At 36.8% G+C, this 15,025-nt stretch overlaps 1 protein-coding gene across 1 annotated transcript; it reads right to left on the bottom strand.

Annotated features, from left to right (window-relative positions):
- Positions 1-10,542: 10,542 nt before the first annotated feature.
- On the bottom strand, positions 10,543-13,234 carry LOC110908379 (pentatricopeptide repeat-containing protein At3g26540). The gene has a single exon (XM_022153312.1). It carries the CDS (start codon positions 13,207-13,209, stop codon positions 11,143-11,145), a length of 2,067 nt encoding a protein of 688 aa, XP_022009004.1. The 5' UTR covers positions 13,210-13,234; the 3' UTR covers positions 10,543-11,142.
- Between the last annotated feature and the right edge of the window lie 1,791 nt (positions 13,235-15,025).

The following is a 15,025-nucleotide window of genomic DNA, read 5'->3' as shown; positions in this document are numbered from 1 at the left end:
GAATATAGGAGTCTGGATACGGGAGTATATTCTGAGGTGGGACACGCGAATAAGTTAAGTCCTTAAAACACTAAATCCGTATCTCGAATCGATTGAAGTTTGTGTGAAAATTTAAGTGGATCAGTATACTGACAATCTAAGTGAATTGTTTAGAACTTAAAGTGTTTTAAAGCTCAACGGTACTAGTGATTTGTCATAAACTGATATGATCCTCTGACACGAACTCAAACAAAAATATTGTCTGTAAATATGTTTGTAAATATTTCTTTACTGCTTTATGTTTCAGAAAAATTCCAAAAAGATTTTGATTTCACTTTATTTTTGACAACCGATGTTTAAATGCTGAATTTCAAAATCTAAGTATGTTAATCGTGTTTCTAAAAATAAATCAAGTTCATTAATTTGAAACTTGAATTTTTAATCAAAAATCAAAAACAGTTTGTGATATCTCCAAGGTCATTAAGTTGGACTTGGATGATTAACTGTGAGGGATTTGGATGCTTATACTGTTAAAATATGCAAAAGAGACAGTTTTCGATTTTGGATACTTAATACTGCCAAATCTATAAAGATTGTTGATAGGGGGAGTTTTTTAGAAAGTTGAAAAGAGCCAGTTTACGAATTCTGGACAATTGAATGTTTAAAACGTTGTTACTTATAAATGTTTGAGTGTTGCAGATGTGATTCCAGATTACGATCCCGACAGCCGAGTCTAGGGGGAGTCTGAAGATGAGCTCGAAGCAAGGGGTAGCTTGTAACCGGAAAGCCAGGTGTCAATCCCAAAAGCACAGAAGCTTAACGAAAGGGGGAGCCTGAAGGAAGTAATTTTGATAGAGAAAAGAAGTTAAAGATTGATGGATACTTACAATGTTAGACAGTTTGGAAAGAGCAAGAAGATAGATCAAGAGTGAAGATTATCGAAGACTCGATGCCAAAGACTTCGTCAACATCCAAGGGGGAGTCTGTTAGTGCATTAATGTCTGATTGACTTCGTCTTGAATCGAGTCTTGTAATCAGTTAGGATAAACCAGTGATCGAGATACTAGAAATTAGGATTTGTGTGTGTGATAGCTATTTCGCACGAAATGGCCAAAGACCATTTCGCACGAAATGAACTAAAGTCATTTCGCACGAAATACCCATGCCTATATATATCAGAGCATAGGTTGTCATTTGTAATGATTGGAATTAGGTAGCGAAGCTCTGCCAAATTGTCTCCAGGTGCTGTAATACTATCAGATCAATATAAGAGACATTTAAAGTGAATCAAGCTGTTATCAAATCCGTTTCATCGAATTCCGCCTTTGATTCGGATCAAAACTCTTCTGAACGACTCGTTTAGGTTGCACAACGATCCTACACGCGTATTGTGGTCGAGCATTTCAACAGTACCAACAACACGTCGGCAACACGCGTCACAACTTAAACGCGTGTCAACACAAATGGCGTGAGCTCAAACCGAAGTTGGACCGGTTTAAAGTTTGCTTCGACCATGTCCCTACGGGCGACTTGACCCACGACGACCGAGCCGAGATCGCGAAGATCAAGTACAAACATGATGGGAATACGGATTTTAAGTGGGTTCCCCACTATAATATTACCGTACTTTGTAAATTTTTTTTTATTTTTTTAGGATTTAATAAGTAGGGTTTTTTAGGATTTAATAAGTAGATTTTTTTTTTATTTTTTAGGATTTATTAAGTAGGTTTTTTAAATTTTTAGGATTGTCTTTTATGTAATTTTTTTTAAATTAATATAAATTGTGTTTTTTATATCATTATCAACTTTAAAAAAAACGACATGGCACCCCACGCCAGCCTTGCCATGCCGCTTCCACCCCCCACTTTTTTGGGTGTGGACTGTTGGAGTTCACATTTGCCACGTGTCGAGCAATGCCCCCAACCCAAGCCCCTCCACAAAATAAGGAGTGGTCACCTCAGGTAGAATCCATTTTTTTTCTTTTTCTTTATTAAATTATGCAGTAATAATTAAAACATATTCTAAACAAAATAAAATCACACTAAACTAAAAAAACATTACATTAAATTAAAATTAAAAAAAACAATACATTAACTTAAAATTAAAAAAAAACATCACATTAAATTAAAATAAATAAAATTATTACTCTTCATCGGAATCCATCAATAGGTGGGGTAAAGCTAGTCCTCCAAGATGCTCCACGAGATTGTGTTTTAGTCTTTAATGCTTATCTTCATCAATGAGATCATTTAACAGAGTGTCATCGAAAACGTGCCCGACTAGAGGATCCTGGATGTGCACCGGTGCTATTGCGTTCCCGTCGTCTTTTAGAAGCATGTTATGTAAAATAATGCACGTATATACGACATACCTAATATTTTTCTGTTGGTGCAGTTGTCTGTCGACTACATCTTCGTTCGAGTCTTAGAGTTTTAGAATAGGAATGATCGTAAATGATTGTAAATATGAGATAGTGTAATTGTATAGTTGTATAATGATTGGATCGCTCTTAGGAACATGGGCCGCTCGAACGGACATGTTGGTCCGCTCGAGTGACAAAGGTCTGAACCGCTCGAAAGGTTAGTTGCTGGACCGCTCGAGTTGCATGTTAGTTGGACCGCTTATGTGTCAACTACATGGACCGCTTATTGGGCCTGTCCAATAAGCGGTCCCAGCTGTCTATAAATACCTATGAGCGATCTGACTTGAAAAAAGAGAAACAAGTTGTAAAAATCGTGCCGAAGTTCTGCCAGTGCGAGATTTAAGTTGTAACCAGTGTCAAATCAATACAACAAGTAGTTAAAGTGATATTTGTGCTGTTTCTACCTTAGTTTCTTGTTATTCCGCACCTGAAACCAAGGAGAAAGCCTCTGATTGACTCGTTCGGGTCACGAAACGATCCTACAAGTGGTATCAGAGCTCAGGAGGAGGTTCTCTACAGAAATCAGCCGGATTTCGTCACTTTTTCTTACTTCTACACCTTCTTTTTCTGATTCGAGAAGATTTCACGGTCGGAATTTGCTCAATTTTTCACAGATTGTGCGAAATAGTATCGAGATAAACCCTAGAAAGTTTCAGATCTAAATTCAAAGTTTTAGTGGATCAAAATTGGTACTGAAGTTGAACCGCTCGTTCGAACAAGCTCTTGGACCGCTTATCCGGACGAATCAGGAACCGCTCATTCGGTCGGATCGACCTTGAATCGCTTATCCGGACATTGTGAATCGCTCATCCGGACAAGTGTGGACCGCTTATTCGGACGGATAGTAAATCGCTTATTCGAACATAGTTTGGAACCGCTTATTCGGTCGGTTAGAACCGCTCATGCGGACGAATTGTTCCTGGATCGCTTATTAGAACTGATTTGGATCGCTTATTGGATCATTTCTGGATCGCTTTTTCAGACAATTTCTGGACCGTTTATTTGTCATCCAGTTTGTGTATCTGGACCGCTTATTTGGATCAACTGCTGTTTGATTCGCTTTTCTGTCACATTTAGATCGCGTATTCGTCAACAAACACGTGCCGTTCTGTTTTGCGAAACATGGCAATGATGTTCGATGAACAGGAGAATTATTATTTCGAAAGATTTAATAACTGGAATAACGGATTTCTAAATGAGGGGTATAGAAAAGTGAGCAAAGATGGTTGGGCAAAAAGGTTCAAATATTTCGTGTGTCTGAAAGATGAAACGTTGGATGATCTTAAAGACCAATATGATGTTTTACTGAATTATCTGAAAGATCATGAGATATATCCGTCAACTGCTGAAAAATTGGAGAAATTTGCAGATGCATTACCAATTGAATGGAGTGAATGTTTAAAAAATTTAAGAGAGGACTCAAATTTTTCAAAACTACCTCTAAATCAATTCATCAGCAAACTTAAAGCTCATGAACTTGAAGTCAGTAAGAAAAAGAAAGAGATGATTAAGGTTTTGGAGTATAACATGCTAGATTTGGATACAGATGTAATTGAGGAAATGTACAAAAGAGTTGCTAAATGTGTCAGAGCAAAAAACGTGCTAAAATACGATTTCAAACGAGGTTGTTATATTGATAATGTTGGTAATCCTCTTGATTTCGTTAAACTCTTTTGTGCAGGTAAATTTATGGAAAATGGAGAAAAAGCTCCAAAAGCTGAAGAATCGGTGAAGAATGAAACAATGTGCTCAACATGCGATAACTTTAAGACTGATAATGACAAACTCGTGAGAGACATAGAAAGTTTAGCATCTGAAGTCAAAAAGTTGAAAGACGAGAAGCACGTTGCTGAAAAACAGATTCTTTCTTTGGAAAAAGATTGTGAGAAGTTGAAAGCCGAAAACGACAAACTGTTGATTGATTTTAACAGTTTGACTTTGAAAAATCAAGAATTTGAGGGGCAAGTGAAAATTCTTAAAGATGGGAAAAATGTGTTTAGTAAAAACAACATTGAAAAACAAAAGATGATAAATTCCCATCTTCAGAAAATTGTCGAACTTGAAAAAGAAGGTGAAAGCGCTCAAAAGAGAATCAAAGAGCTTGAAGACAAACAGAAATCTTCAGAAGATTTAGATTTCTGGATTAAGCTTGAAAATAAGAATCTAAAAGCCAATGAATCAAAATTTCAGGAACAGATCAAAATTTTGATAAATGAAAAGTCTGTTCTTGAAAATTTGAAGGTTGAAAATGAAAATTCCATCAAGTCTCATCTTGAGAGAATATCTCAGCTTGAGGAAGAAGCTAAGAATTCCAGGACCAAGATAGATAAACTTGAGAAGAAATTGATCAGTTTTGCGACTAAATCTGACAAGTTGAATATTCCTTGTCCAAAACCGATCAATTCAGTTCCGATGAGTGAAAAGGCTACAAACTTTGACAAAGTCAAAGTCAAAGATTGTGATGATAAAACTGATGACGAAAATGAGAAATTTTATTCAGCAGATGAGTCTGTGACAGAGTCTGATGATGAAAATGTTAAGAAAGAAAAACAAAAATTGTTTTTAAAGTTGAAAGAAAAATTTCAGAAAACTGTTCTGCAATCAACTGAAAAAGGTGAATGCTCTAAACAAAAACCTGTGAAGAAGATTGTAAAACAGAATCAAAACTTTAAAAATGAAGGAAAAAACTCATCAGTACGATCATCCAATCAAAAGAAAAAATTACAAAAAATTGAAAATGAAAATTCAAAATTTGTTGTGTGCAGAACAAACCACAGTGCAAAAGCGTCAAAACCAGCACATTTGAGGAAGGAATATCACCAAGCCAGACAATGCTATGATCTGAGCGTTTGGTGTGAAAATGGTAACTGGTATGATAACAGGGTGTGCTACAGCTGTGGATATCAGGGGCATATTGCTGTTAACTGCCAATACTGGAGTTATGAGACCAGGAGGTGCTATAATTGCAATATCAAAGGTCACATTGCCCGAGATTGCCCAAGGAGATCGTATGAAAGATTGAGGGCCAATTCTCAGAAAATGGCAAAGAAGAAACCAGTCGTTGTCAAGCCCAGAGAATTGAAAGTTTCGGACCAAAATGTCAAAGAACAGAAGGTCAAAGAATCTAAAGTTCAAGAAACAAAAGTGAAGCTGTCTCAGGGGCAGAAAGATCGACTGAGGAAAAAGAGAAAGAAAGCGAGAGAATATCTCGAAAAGATTTTGTCCTCGGGTTCATCCGTTGGTAAGAATAAAAGTTCTGATGAATCTACTACCTCCGCTGTAAAGACAAGCAAAAAGAATTCATCAGATACAAATTTGGGGACAAAAGAGGATAAGAAGAAGAAGAAAGTGAAGTTTTCACTTCCTAGCGATGAATCTGTTTCTTCAAAAACAAAGGAGCCACATGTCGGCGATGAATCTGACAGATCAAAGTCAGACAAGCCACATTCAGGCAATGATTCTGGTATGGTAAAACCAGAAGAGCCATGTGTTGAGGTAAAGGTCAAGAATTCTAGTTTAACAATGGATGAGAAAAATTTTCCACCATTGTTGAACAAGAATTCAAAATCACCCAAGGCTGGTCAGGCTTGGGTGAAACTATTCAAATAGAAAAAACCTGACTTGCCGGAGCTCCCAGGTTTGTAAGCGTGGAGCATGAATCGGCATCTTTTTAAATCTGTGTTTGAAGATTTTGCAGGAATTGCCGGAGATCCCAAGATGGTATCGTGGATCATGAATCGGCATCTTTCTTCAATTTTATTCGGTAATGTCAATCATGCAAATGGTAAAGAGGTTTGGTTGTGTTTGTGAATGTTTTACAAGTGGTACAGAGGATTCTGGACTGCATATGGTAAATCAAGGACATTAACTTGTACTTGGATTTTCCTACTTTTGTGTAGAAAACAAGATGATGAAGTAACCCCGTACCTAAACTGTTTGGTAAACAAACTAAGTTTTTCGGAAAAGCCATTTTGATTAAAACAAACTTAAGTGTTTTGAAATCACAATGGGAAAATAGTTTGTTGTGAGGGGGAGTTCTGATTGTTTATGCCAGGTGGATAGAGAATTGAAGTGATTCTCATCAAGTTGTCAATTTTTGTACAGTTTGTTTCAAATTTTCCCAGAAAATCAAAATTGAAACATATTTTGATTTTAGGGGGAGAAAAATTTTAAAAAAAAATTAGAAAATTTGAAAATGTCAAAAACAATAAAAATTTAAAAATGAGTTTTGTTGTGAAAAAGAGGAAATGATTGTAAATCAGTGGACTATCACAGCACGCTAAAGAAATGTAATGCCAAATGTGATAAACGGTCTCACTAAAGATGTGACGATAGGCTCAGCTAGACTAGTAGATTTGCGATAACGATACAAACTTAAATGTAAAAGCCTAGTTCTAGTGGGAAACATGGTTGAAAGCATAGTACTTAGTTTTGTCCTTCTTGACTGTGTGCCTACTCGGTAATCGCTGAATGCCAAAAAGCATAAAACTGGTTGAGTTTGTGAACTTTCACAACTTTGCTGAAAAGTCGCTGTGATTGTGCATTTCTTTTTGCAAAGATTTAAACTTGTTTGATTTTTTTATTTTGTTTAAGCATCGGACATCCTCTGCGTATACGTGAGTATCGACCTGGATGTTGTTGCCTAAACGTTCTGCTTTATTTTCTTTGGTGTTTCGTTTAAGCTTTGGACCTCCTCTGCGTATACGGAAGTATCGACCTGGTGGTTAAAGCCTAAAAACCTTCAACTTGTTTTATTTTCTTATTTTGTTTAAACATTGGACTTTCTCTGCGTATACGGAAGTATCGACCTGATTGTTAATGTTTAAACATTCTGTTTTATTTTCGCACATATCACAGTTGATGAAAGTTTAAAGGCATTACTTGAGTTAGTGTATTGCATGATGAGGGGATATGCTGAGATCGTGGGGTCCATAAGAACTTAGTGCATAATTAATATACCTTAAACGTATCGGTAAGCATTTCGAAAGTTGTTAGATTGAGCTTAAGTGGACAACAATATCGTCAATCAACATGAATCGTTTAGAACTTAAAACGATTAGAAGCTTAACGGTGCTCGTGATGTGTCTCAAAAACTGATATGATCCTCTTACACAAACTCACAAAAATATGTTTGTACATATTTCATTTTCTGCATTTAAATTTCTGTTTTTGCATTTATGTTTCATATTTTCAAAAATCCAAAAAGATTTTCGACAACTGATGGTGAAGAGCTGATTTTCAAAATCTCAAAGGCTAAACTTGATGAACAGACAGTTTGGTTTGGGAGAGAGTGTTAAATTGTGAAGATTTGAAATGCAAATTTGGTTCATTAACTTGATGAATAAGTTGAATGGTAACCTACAGTTTGATCTTCATAATTTTTCTTATATGATTTGTTGATTCATTAAGTTGAATTGCAAATTGTATTAGTTTGTAATAGTATGGTTGAGTTTTGCAGGTTTCTGATTCTGTTGCTACAGATAGCCAGGAGACATATCAGAATCAGAGATGATGAGCTGAACAGAGAGAAGCCAGGATATAATTTCGATGGTGGTAACAAAATCCCAGACGTCTATCCTAGCAGAGTGATAGAGGGAGTCTGATGAAGGTTATAGCCAAAGAAAGTTAGATCCAGGCAGAATTCTTGAAGAAGACCGAACTATATCCGAGAAATGTCTTGTTGAAGACTCTCACTAAAGATTCCGTCAACATTCAAGGGGGAGTCTGTTGGTGCAGTTGTCTGTCGACTACATCTTCGTTCGAGTCTTAGAGTTTTAGAATAGGAATGATCGTAAATGATTGTAAATATGAGATAGTGTAATTGTATAGTTGTATAATGATTGGATCGCTCTTAGGAACATGGGCCGCTCGAACGGACATGTTGGTCCGCTCGAGTGACAAAGGTCTGAACCGCTCGAAAGGTTAGTTGCTGGACCGCTCGAGTTGCATGTTAGTTGGACCGCTTATGTGTCAACTACATGGACCGCTTATTGGGCCTGTCCAATAAGCGGTCCCAGCTGTCTATAAATACCTATGAGCGATCTGACTTGAAAAAAGAGAAACAAGTTGTAAAAATCGTGCCGAAGTTCTGCCGGTGCGAGATTTAAGTTGTAACCAGCGTCAAATCAATACAACAAGTAGTTAAAGTGATATTTGTGCTGTTTCTACCTTAGTTTCTTGTTATTCCGCACCTGAAACCAAGGAGAAAGCCTCTGATTGACTCGTTCGGGTCACGAAACGATCCTACATTTTCACAATCCTAGAACGCATTGGTCGATTCACGGTACCTCATTTTGACTTTATAACACCAAAAACTCGTTCCACGTCTTTTCGTGCTGCCCCGTGTTACCTCTTGAACTTCTTTTCGTCCGGAAGGTGAGGATATAGAAATGTATTCACAAACACGGACCAAGTAGTGTAGATTCCACCGGTAAGATAGTATCCACGTTTGTATAAGTGGTTGTTCACGTAAAATGGACATTTTGGCGCAGTTCCATGTCATTCAGTATGAAATAATGGAGATTGTTGGAGCACATTGATGTCGTTTTATGAACCCAGTGGACTGTAAAAAGCATGCCAAGCCACAAATCTTGAGAGGCCACCGCTTCGAGCATAACTGTCGAGTACATGTGATCTCCTCTCATATATTGGCCTCACAACTCTGTGGGACACATTCTCCAAACTAAATGCGCGTGCAATCAAGGCTACCCACCATTCCAGGAAGGTGATATTTCTCCTCATGAGCTTGGTACAAAAGCGCCACGTCGTGGCTCGTTAGTCTACATAAGAACTCGGGAGCATATAATTTACATACCATTTCGCAGAAATATTCTAGACCTACATCGGTAGCGATGTTGTCTAGACACCATCGGTTCGCTTTGGCACGATACTCGACCAAAATGGATATCGACACATGTTTTACATCGATCGAAAACTTTAATTTACTTTAAAATAGTCGTATACTGGAATCTGTTTCAATAATACCAATAATGGTATCCATTGTTGTTCGATCAAAATCACTTTAGTTTATCATGACTATACAAAAAAGTTACTCTATTTTCAGCAATCCTATCACCTAATAAAAGAAAGCGCTAATGTAACGGTTGCAAATTAGTATAAGGAATAATGTATTTCTGTTTTCTTTTATCTTTTATTTAACTAGTATCTAGGAACCGCGTTTTGCGGCCGGACTGTTAAACTGAACAAAAAAGAAATATAAAACCTTGAACCACACATGCGCATTGCAGCATGTTAACTCGCAAAAGTTAGACTGAAACGCAAAATATTTAGAAGAATAACTAATAGGACTAGCGTTAAACCACAAAAACAAATAACATAACAACGTTGAATCACACACGCACATTACAAAATGCTAAGTCGTAAAATTTAGACTGAAACGTAAAACCACAAATTTATAAAATATGAAAAGTATAAAGGACCAAAGTTGAAAATGGAAAAGTATCAGGGTAAAAAATAAATGAAAATGTTTGTGACAAAGTTGTATACTAAGCAAAGTATAGAGGTTAAATGTGTAAGAAAATTGAATAGTGATTTTGTGAGTACGAAAAAAGTTGATAATTAATATATAGTAAATAAATAGGGAAATTTGACAAATAAAAGGATAAAATTTAATTAGGGATTTCAAAAGCCAAAACATGCTTCTCTGATTATGAAATAAGCAAGTTATGATCTACAGCTCTCCCCAAAAATAGTGTCGGGATCAAACCCTTTACAAAGGAACAGATGATATAAAGCCAAAACATCTATCAGATGTTGATCCTTCAATAACAGAGTTTACAAGCTCTGCTCTACAACATCTGCTCTTGCCTAAAGTCTGCTGTACAAGCACTGTGAAAGACCAAACTCTGCTTGAAGACAAAGTCTGCTGAATGGAACCTCTGATAAAGACTAACAGTGGATAGGCTCATCAGTGTTTTCTCTTTCATGCCAGAACTAAACCAACATTTTGATTGCTACATAAAGTGATCGCTAATCGTGTGAATTGATGACCCAAAACGAAGCTACTGAAAATGATCCTGGATAATCCTATCAACAATAGTTGTTCAGATTTTATAAATTTTTCTTTATTAATAACAATACTCGTTCCGCTCTCAGGAAAAAGTCCAGCCATATGCAGCAAATCAAAAACAAAACGAAAACATTTTAATCCTGTTATGCCACTGGTACAAAGGCTCATTTTCAAAATTCTAATATGAAACGCACACAAGTTACAGAGAATATGATCAAATCAACTATTGTTCATCTCTATTGCAATCAAACTAAAGAGCCCACGGATATTGGACAAATATTGGGCATTGGCGGATAAAAATGTGCACTTGCGAAGTAGGGGTGTTCATAAGCCGTTGTAACCGACCGAACAGTCCAAACTGAAAGAAAGTCGGCCGTTTTGAGATCCCAAATGGTTCGGTTTTGGCAGTCTGATGGTTTTTACAGTTAAGTTTGGAACTTGGAACTGGCCGTCTAACCATTAACCGTTAACCATTTTTCTCATTTTAAAATTTTTAATACAAACTTATGATTTTGAACAAAACTAAGAAAACGGTTTAAATCGCCAAACCATCAAAACCGAACCGTTAAACCGTCACCCAACCCGGCCGGTTCGCTTTGTTGTGACCCAAAACCACAGAATCAGATGTTCTGAGAATCATAATCACCTCCAAACACTCGTTCAACAGGATATTCTGAGAATCAGGCGTTGAACCAAACAGCTCACTGATCCTTCAAGCCATTCTTCTGTGATCCATGAGTTCAAATCTAAACGGGACTGATGGATTCAAATCATTAAGACGATCAGCTGCCCATTTCCCAAACCTCTCATGTTTATAATCAAGACATGCATCAAAAACTCTAATCAACATAGATGCAGTTGGGTCAAACGGCATTTGCTTAACAAAGTTCTCAAGTTCGCCAATGTACCCATACCTAGCATAGAGTTCTATCATGGACTCATAATGTTCCAAACGCGGAATAACACAATACTCTTTATTCATTACTTCAAAATACGCCCTACCCAATTCAACACGACCCTCACATATGCAAGCAAGCAAGACTCCTTGAAATGTCGTATTATCCGGTTTTAACCCTTCACTCTTCAGCATATCAAAAACATCGATAGCCACATCACCCCTTAGATTATGACAACATCCCAAAATCATAGAGTTATAAAGAATCAAATCACGTGGAGTAGTTGCTTTAAAAACCGTGAGTGCGTACATGAGACAACGGCATTTGGAGTACGCATCAATAATGGCTCCTTTCATAACAATGTCTATATCATAACCGTTCCTGACCAAAAATCCATGAATCTGTTTAGTTGCATCGAGTGCAAAAATATTTGCACAAGCAGCTAAAATAGTTGCAAGAGTGTGTTTGTTCGGTGGAGTCTCTTCCAGCATCTTCCAGATGACCATCATCACTTCCTCACTCCGTTTGTGACGAGCATGACTTGTTAATATTGAATTCCAAGATACAGCATCTCGTAAACGGCTCATTTGATAAAACCAAGCTCTGCAACTTCTCAAGTCTCCACATTTTCCGTACATATTAAGAAGACCATTTCCAACAAATATATCAGAGTTGAGATGACGCCTGTAGACATAACCATGAACCTTTTTCCCCAATTCAATGTCTAAAAGACCCGCACAAACGGTCAAAATTAACGGGATTGTAACATGGTCGATATGGATGTTTGCTTTGGAAATCAGATGGATAATTTCTAAGGCCTCTTCCCATTTTCGATTCTGTGTGTAGCCCGCCAGCATCGCGTTATATGAAACGATGTTTCTCTCAGGCATCTCGTTGAAGAGTTCTCTTGCCTCTTTGGTTCTTCCATTCATTGCGTACGCGGTGACGATTGAAGTCCAGTTAACTAAATCTTTAGCATTCGGTTGGTTAAAGACATTGTGAGCACTTTGTAAATCTCCATATTTTGAATACATATCAATGAGAGATCCCGAAACTACCAAAGTGTCTACAACATTTATTTTGATGGCAAAAGCATGAATTTGTAACCCCGCATCAAATGCAGAAATCCTCGAGCAAGCACGAAGAGCATTCGATACCGTAAAGCTTAACGGCATAACCTCATTCCGCTTAACCATTTCAAAAAACAAACCAACCGCCTTCTCCTCTTCGCACATGTCATAATGCCTCCTAATAATTACATTCCACGATACCTCGTTCGGGTTAACAATATCATCAAACATTCTCCTTGCCTCGCTCAAAAACCCGCCCTTCCCATAAACATCTATGATAGAACTCGCGATAATCACATTACCCGAATACCCAGACTTCACAACCACCCCATGTATTCCCATGCCAAACCGAATTTCCAAAAGTGAAGCACAACACTTCAAAACACTAGCAAAACTAACTTCATTCCACGAAAACCCATCTTCCTTCATATCCAAAAACACCCTCAACGCTTCAGCCGCAAACCCATTAAGCGCATACGCTGAAATCAGAGCATTCCAAGACCCACCATCCCTATGAGGCATTTCGTCGAACAACTCACGTGCATCATCCAAACATGCGCATTTACCGTAGGCTTCGATCGCCCTGTTGAGTAAAAAGATTGGTGGTGTTAGAGTGAAGGTCAATAGATGAGATTCGAGTTTACGGGTTTCGATTATAGCACGTCTTTCAGCACACAGTTTGAAGAGAGAAGCGTATAAAGAGTTGTCAACTGGAACCAGAGATTCAAACAAAGTGGAAACTGCTTTGGATAGGCTGTTGAGTTTAAGGTGGGTGTAGATTTTCTTGGTTAAGGTTTTCACATTGGCGCCCATTGAAGAAACAAAGGAGGCAAATCAAAATATACCGAGGTGTGATCATGTTTATTTTATAGCTTACCAGGGATATTAAACACCCTTAATTTAGTTTTTTTTTTTTTTTTTTTTTTAAGAGAGTGCTTGGGGTTGAGTTTTGTAAATAGATTATGCGTTTTGAATAATCAGAATCAGATAATTAACTGTAACAAAACGTGATGTTGAAAGATTGTGTTTGGATTTGATTATATTGCTTGATATCACAATAATCATATAATCAACTATTTGAGTGTTTGGCAAATATATATTTAAAAAAATAAACAAGTGAAAATCCTTTTCTAAACGCAAATAATCAATTTTTGGAAAATTGCGTTTTATTGCAGTGTGGGGGGGGGGGGGGAGCTACTTTTGGAAAACTGCGTTTAGTAACTTTTTAAACGCAAATAATCAGTTATTTAATTTTTTTACCCAAACACTCAAAACTGATTATTTACGATTTCAAAACTCAATAATCTAAAAATCTCCTTCAAAACTCAACCCCAAACACCCTCTAAGTAAACTCATGAATAAAAAATAAGTTTATTCCTTTTTAAAGTTCTAATAAACTTATGACAAGCAAAAATATATGAATTGTTTTACCGAACTTACATACCGCCTAGTGAAAACGTATTATATTTGACCTAACTCGTTTTTTAGCAAAATTGATGACAAAACGTAGACCATTTACATAATAACGTAAATCAACTTGAATCTATACCGACATATCCTTATATACTTAAAAAGAAAAAGAAAAAAAAGTGAATCAGTTTGCTTTAGTGATTTGGTTTTTAAGAATTGTTATATATGGAATTACTGAAAAAAAAATTAGAGATGCTTATGCTTCATATAAAGAAGAGAGTATGAAAAATATCCTATTTTTATGGGTAAGCATAATGGAAGTCTTATAATAATTATATCCATAAGATTTTAATAACACAATATTTATGTTTATGTTGGTGTGTCTTGATGTAATTATATATTTTTTTTACGGTGATTTTCTTTTTGAGTGACCCAATATCATATTAACGGCGGTCCTAGCCAAGATTTGCACAGACAACGTTATCTTAACCGGGCCCACGCTGGGTTGGTCAGACTTGGTTACGGCGTTCTCCTGGAAACCGTACTGCCTCCACACAAGATGTCTCGCTGAAGTAACAGCCGGATGAAAACCGGGGTGCGACTCAGGATCGAACCCCCCTCGGTGGGTTTGTCACCATCATTGCCCAATATCCACCCCAATGTGACAGAAGTGAGAGTTGAACTTGAGTCTCCATTGAAAAACCCAAGTCTCAGATTTACAAATTCTTGTAGGCCTAGTTGATTGGGCCGAGCCCAATGATCTATGGTTGGGGTTGAGTCCAATACGCCTAGCCCGTTATGTATTTATAACCCGTGTTGAATTTTAAAACAAAACCCCGATTTCATAAACCACTTTCTATCTATATGTACCTATAACTCGTGTTGAATTTTAAAACAAAACCCTGATTTCCTAAACCACCATCTACCTATATAACGATTAGGATCAAACAAAATTCTCATTTTCACAACTTCAATAGCCCAACTTCGAGGCGTGTACTAGGCGTATATAAAGGTTTTTTTTTTTACAAACACTTTTATATAATATTTATTTTTAGCAAAGTCTATAATAAGTACTAAAAAAACACGGTTAAGTATTGTGTCGTATAATATAGGTCTCGTATAAGCTATGGATGTAGTAACGTATCGTATAATGTAGTACTAAGTCTCGTATAAACCTATAGGTGTAATATAGTATCATATGCTATCGGATAGTATATTA

This window comes from Helianthus annuus, chromosome 14 (genome assembly GCF_002127325.2).
Source record: "Helianthus annuus cultivar XRQ/B chromosome 14, HanXRQr2.0-SUNRISE, whole genome shotgun sequence".
NCBI classification, from domain to species: Eukaryota; Viridiplantae; Streptophyta; class Magnoliopsida; order Asterales; family Asteraceae; genus Helianthus; species Helianthus annuus.
Note: the sequence above shows the minus strand (reverse complement) of the source record. Positions and strands in the feature narration are given on the sequence as shown.

Coding starts and splice junctions, on each gene's coding strand:
- LOC110908379 (XM_022153312.1), bottom strand. CDS start 13,209: ATGGGCGCCAATGTGAAAACCTTAACCAAGAAAATCTACACCCACCTT.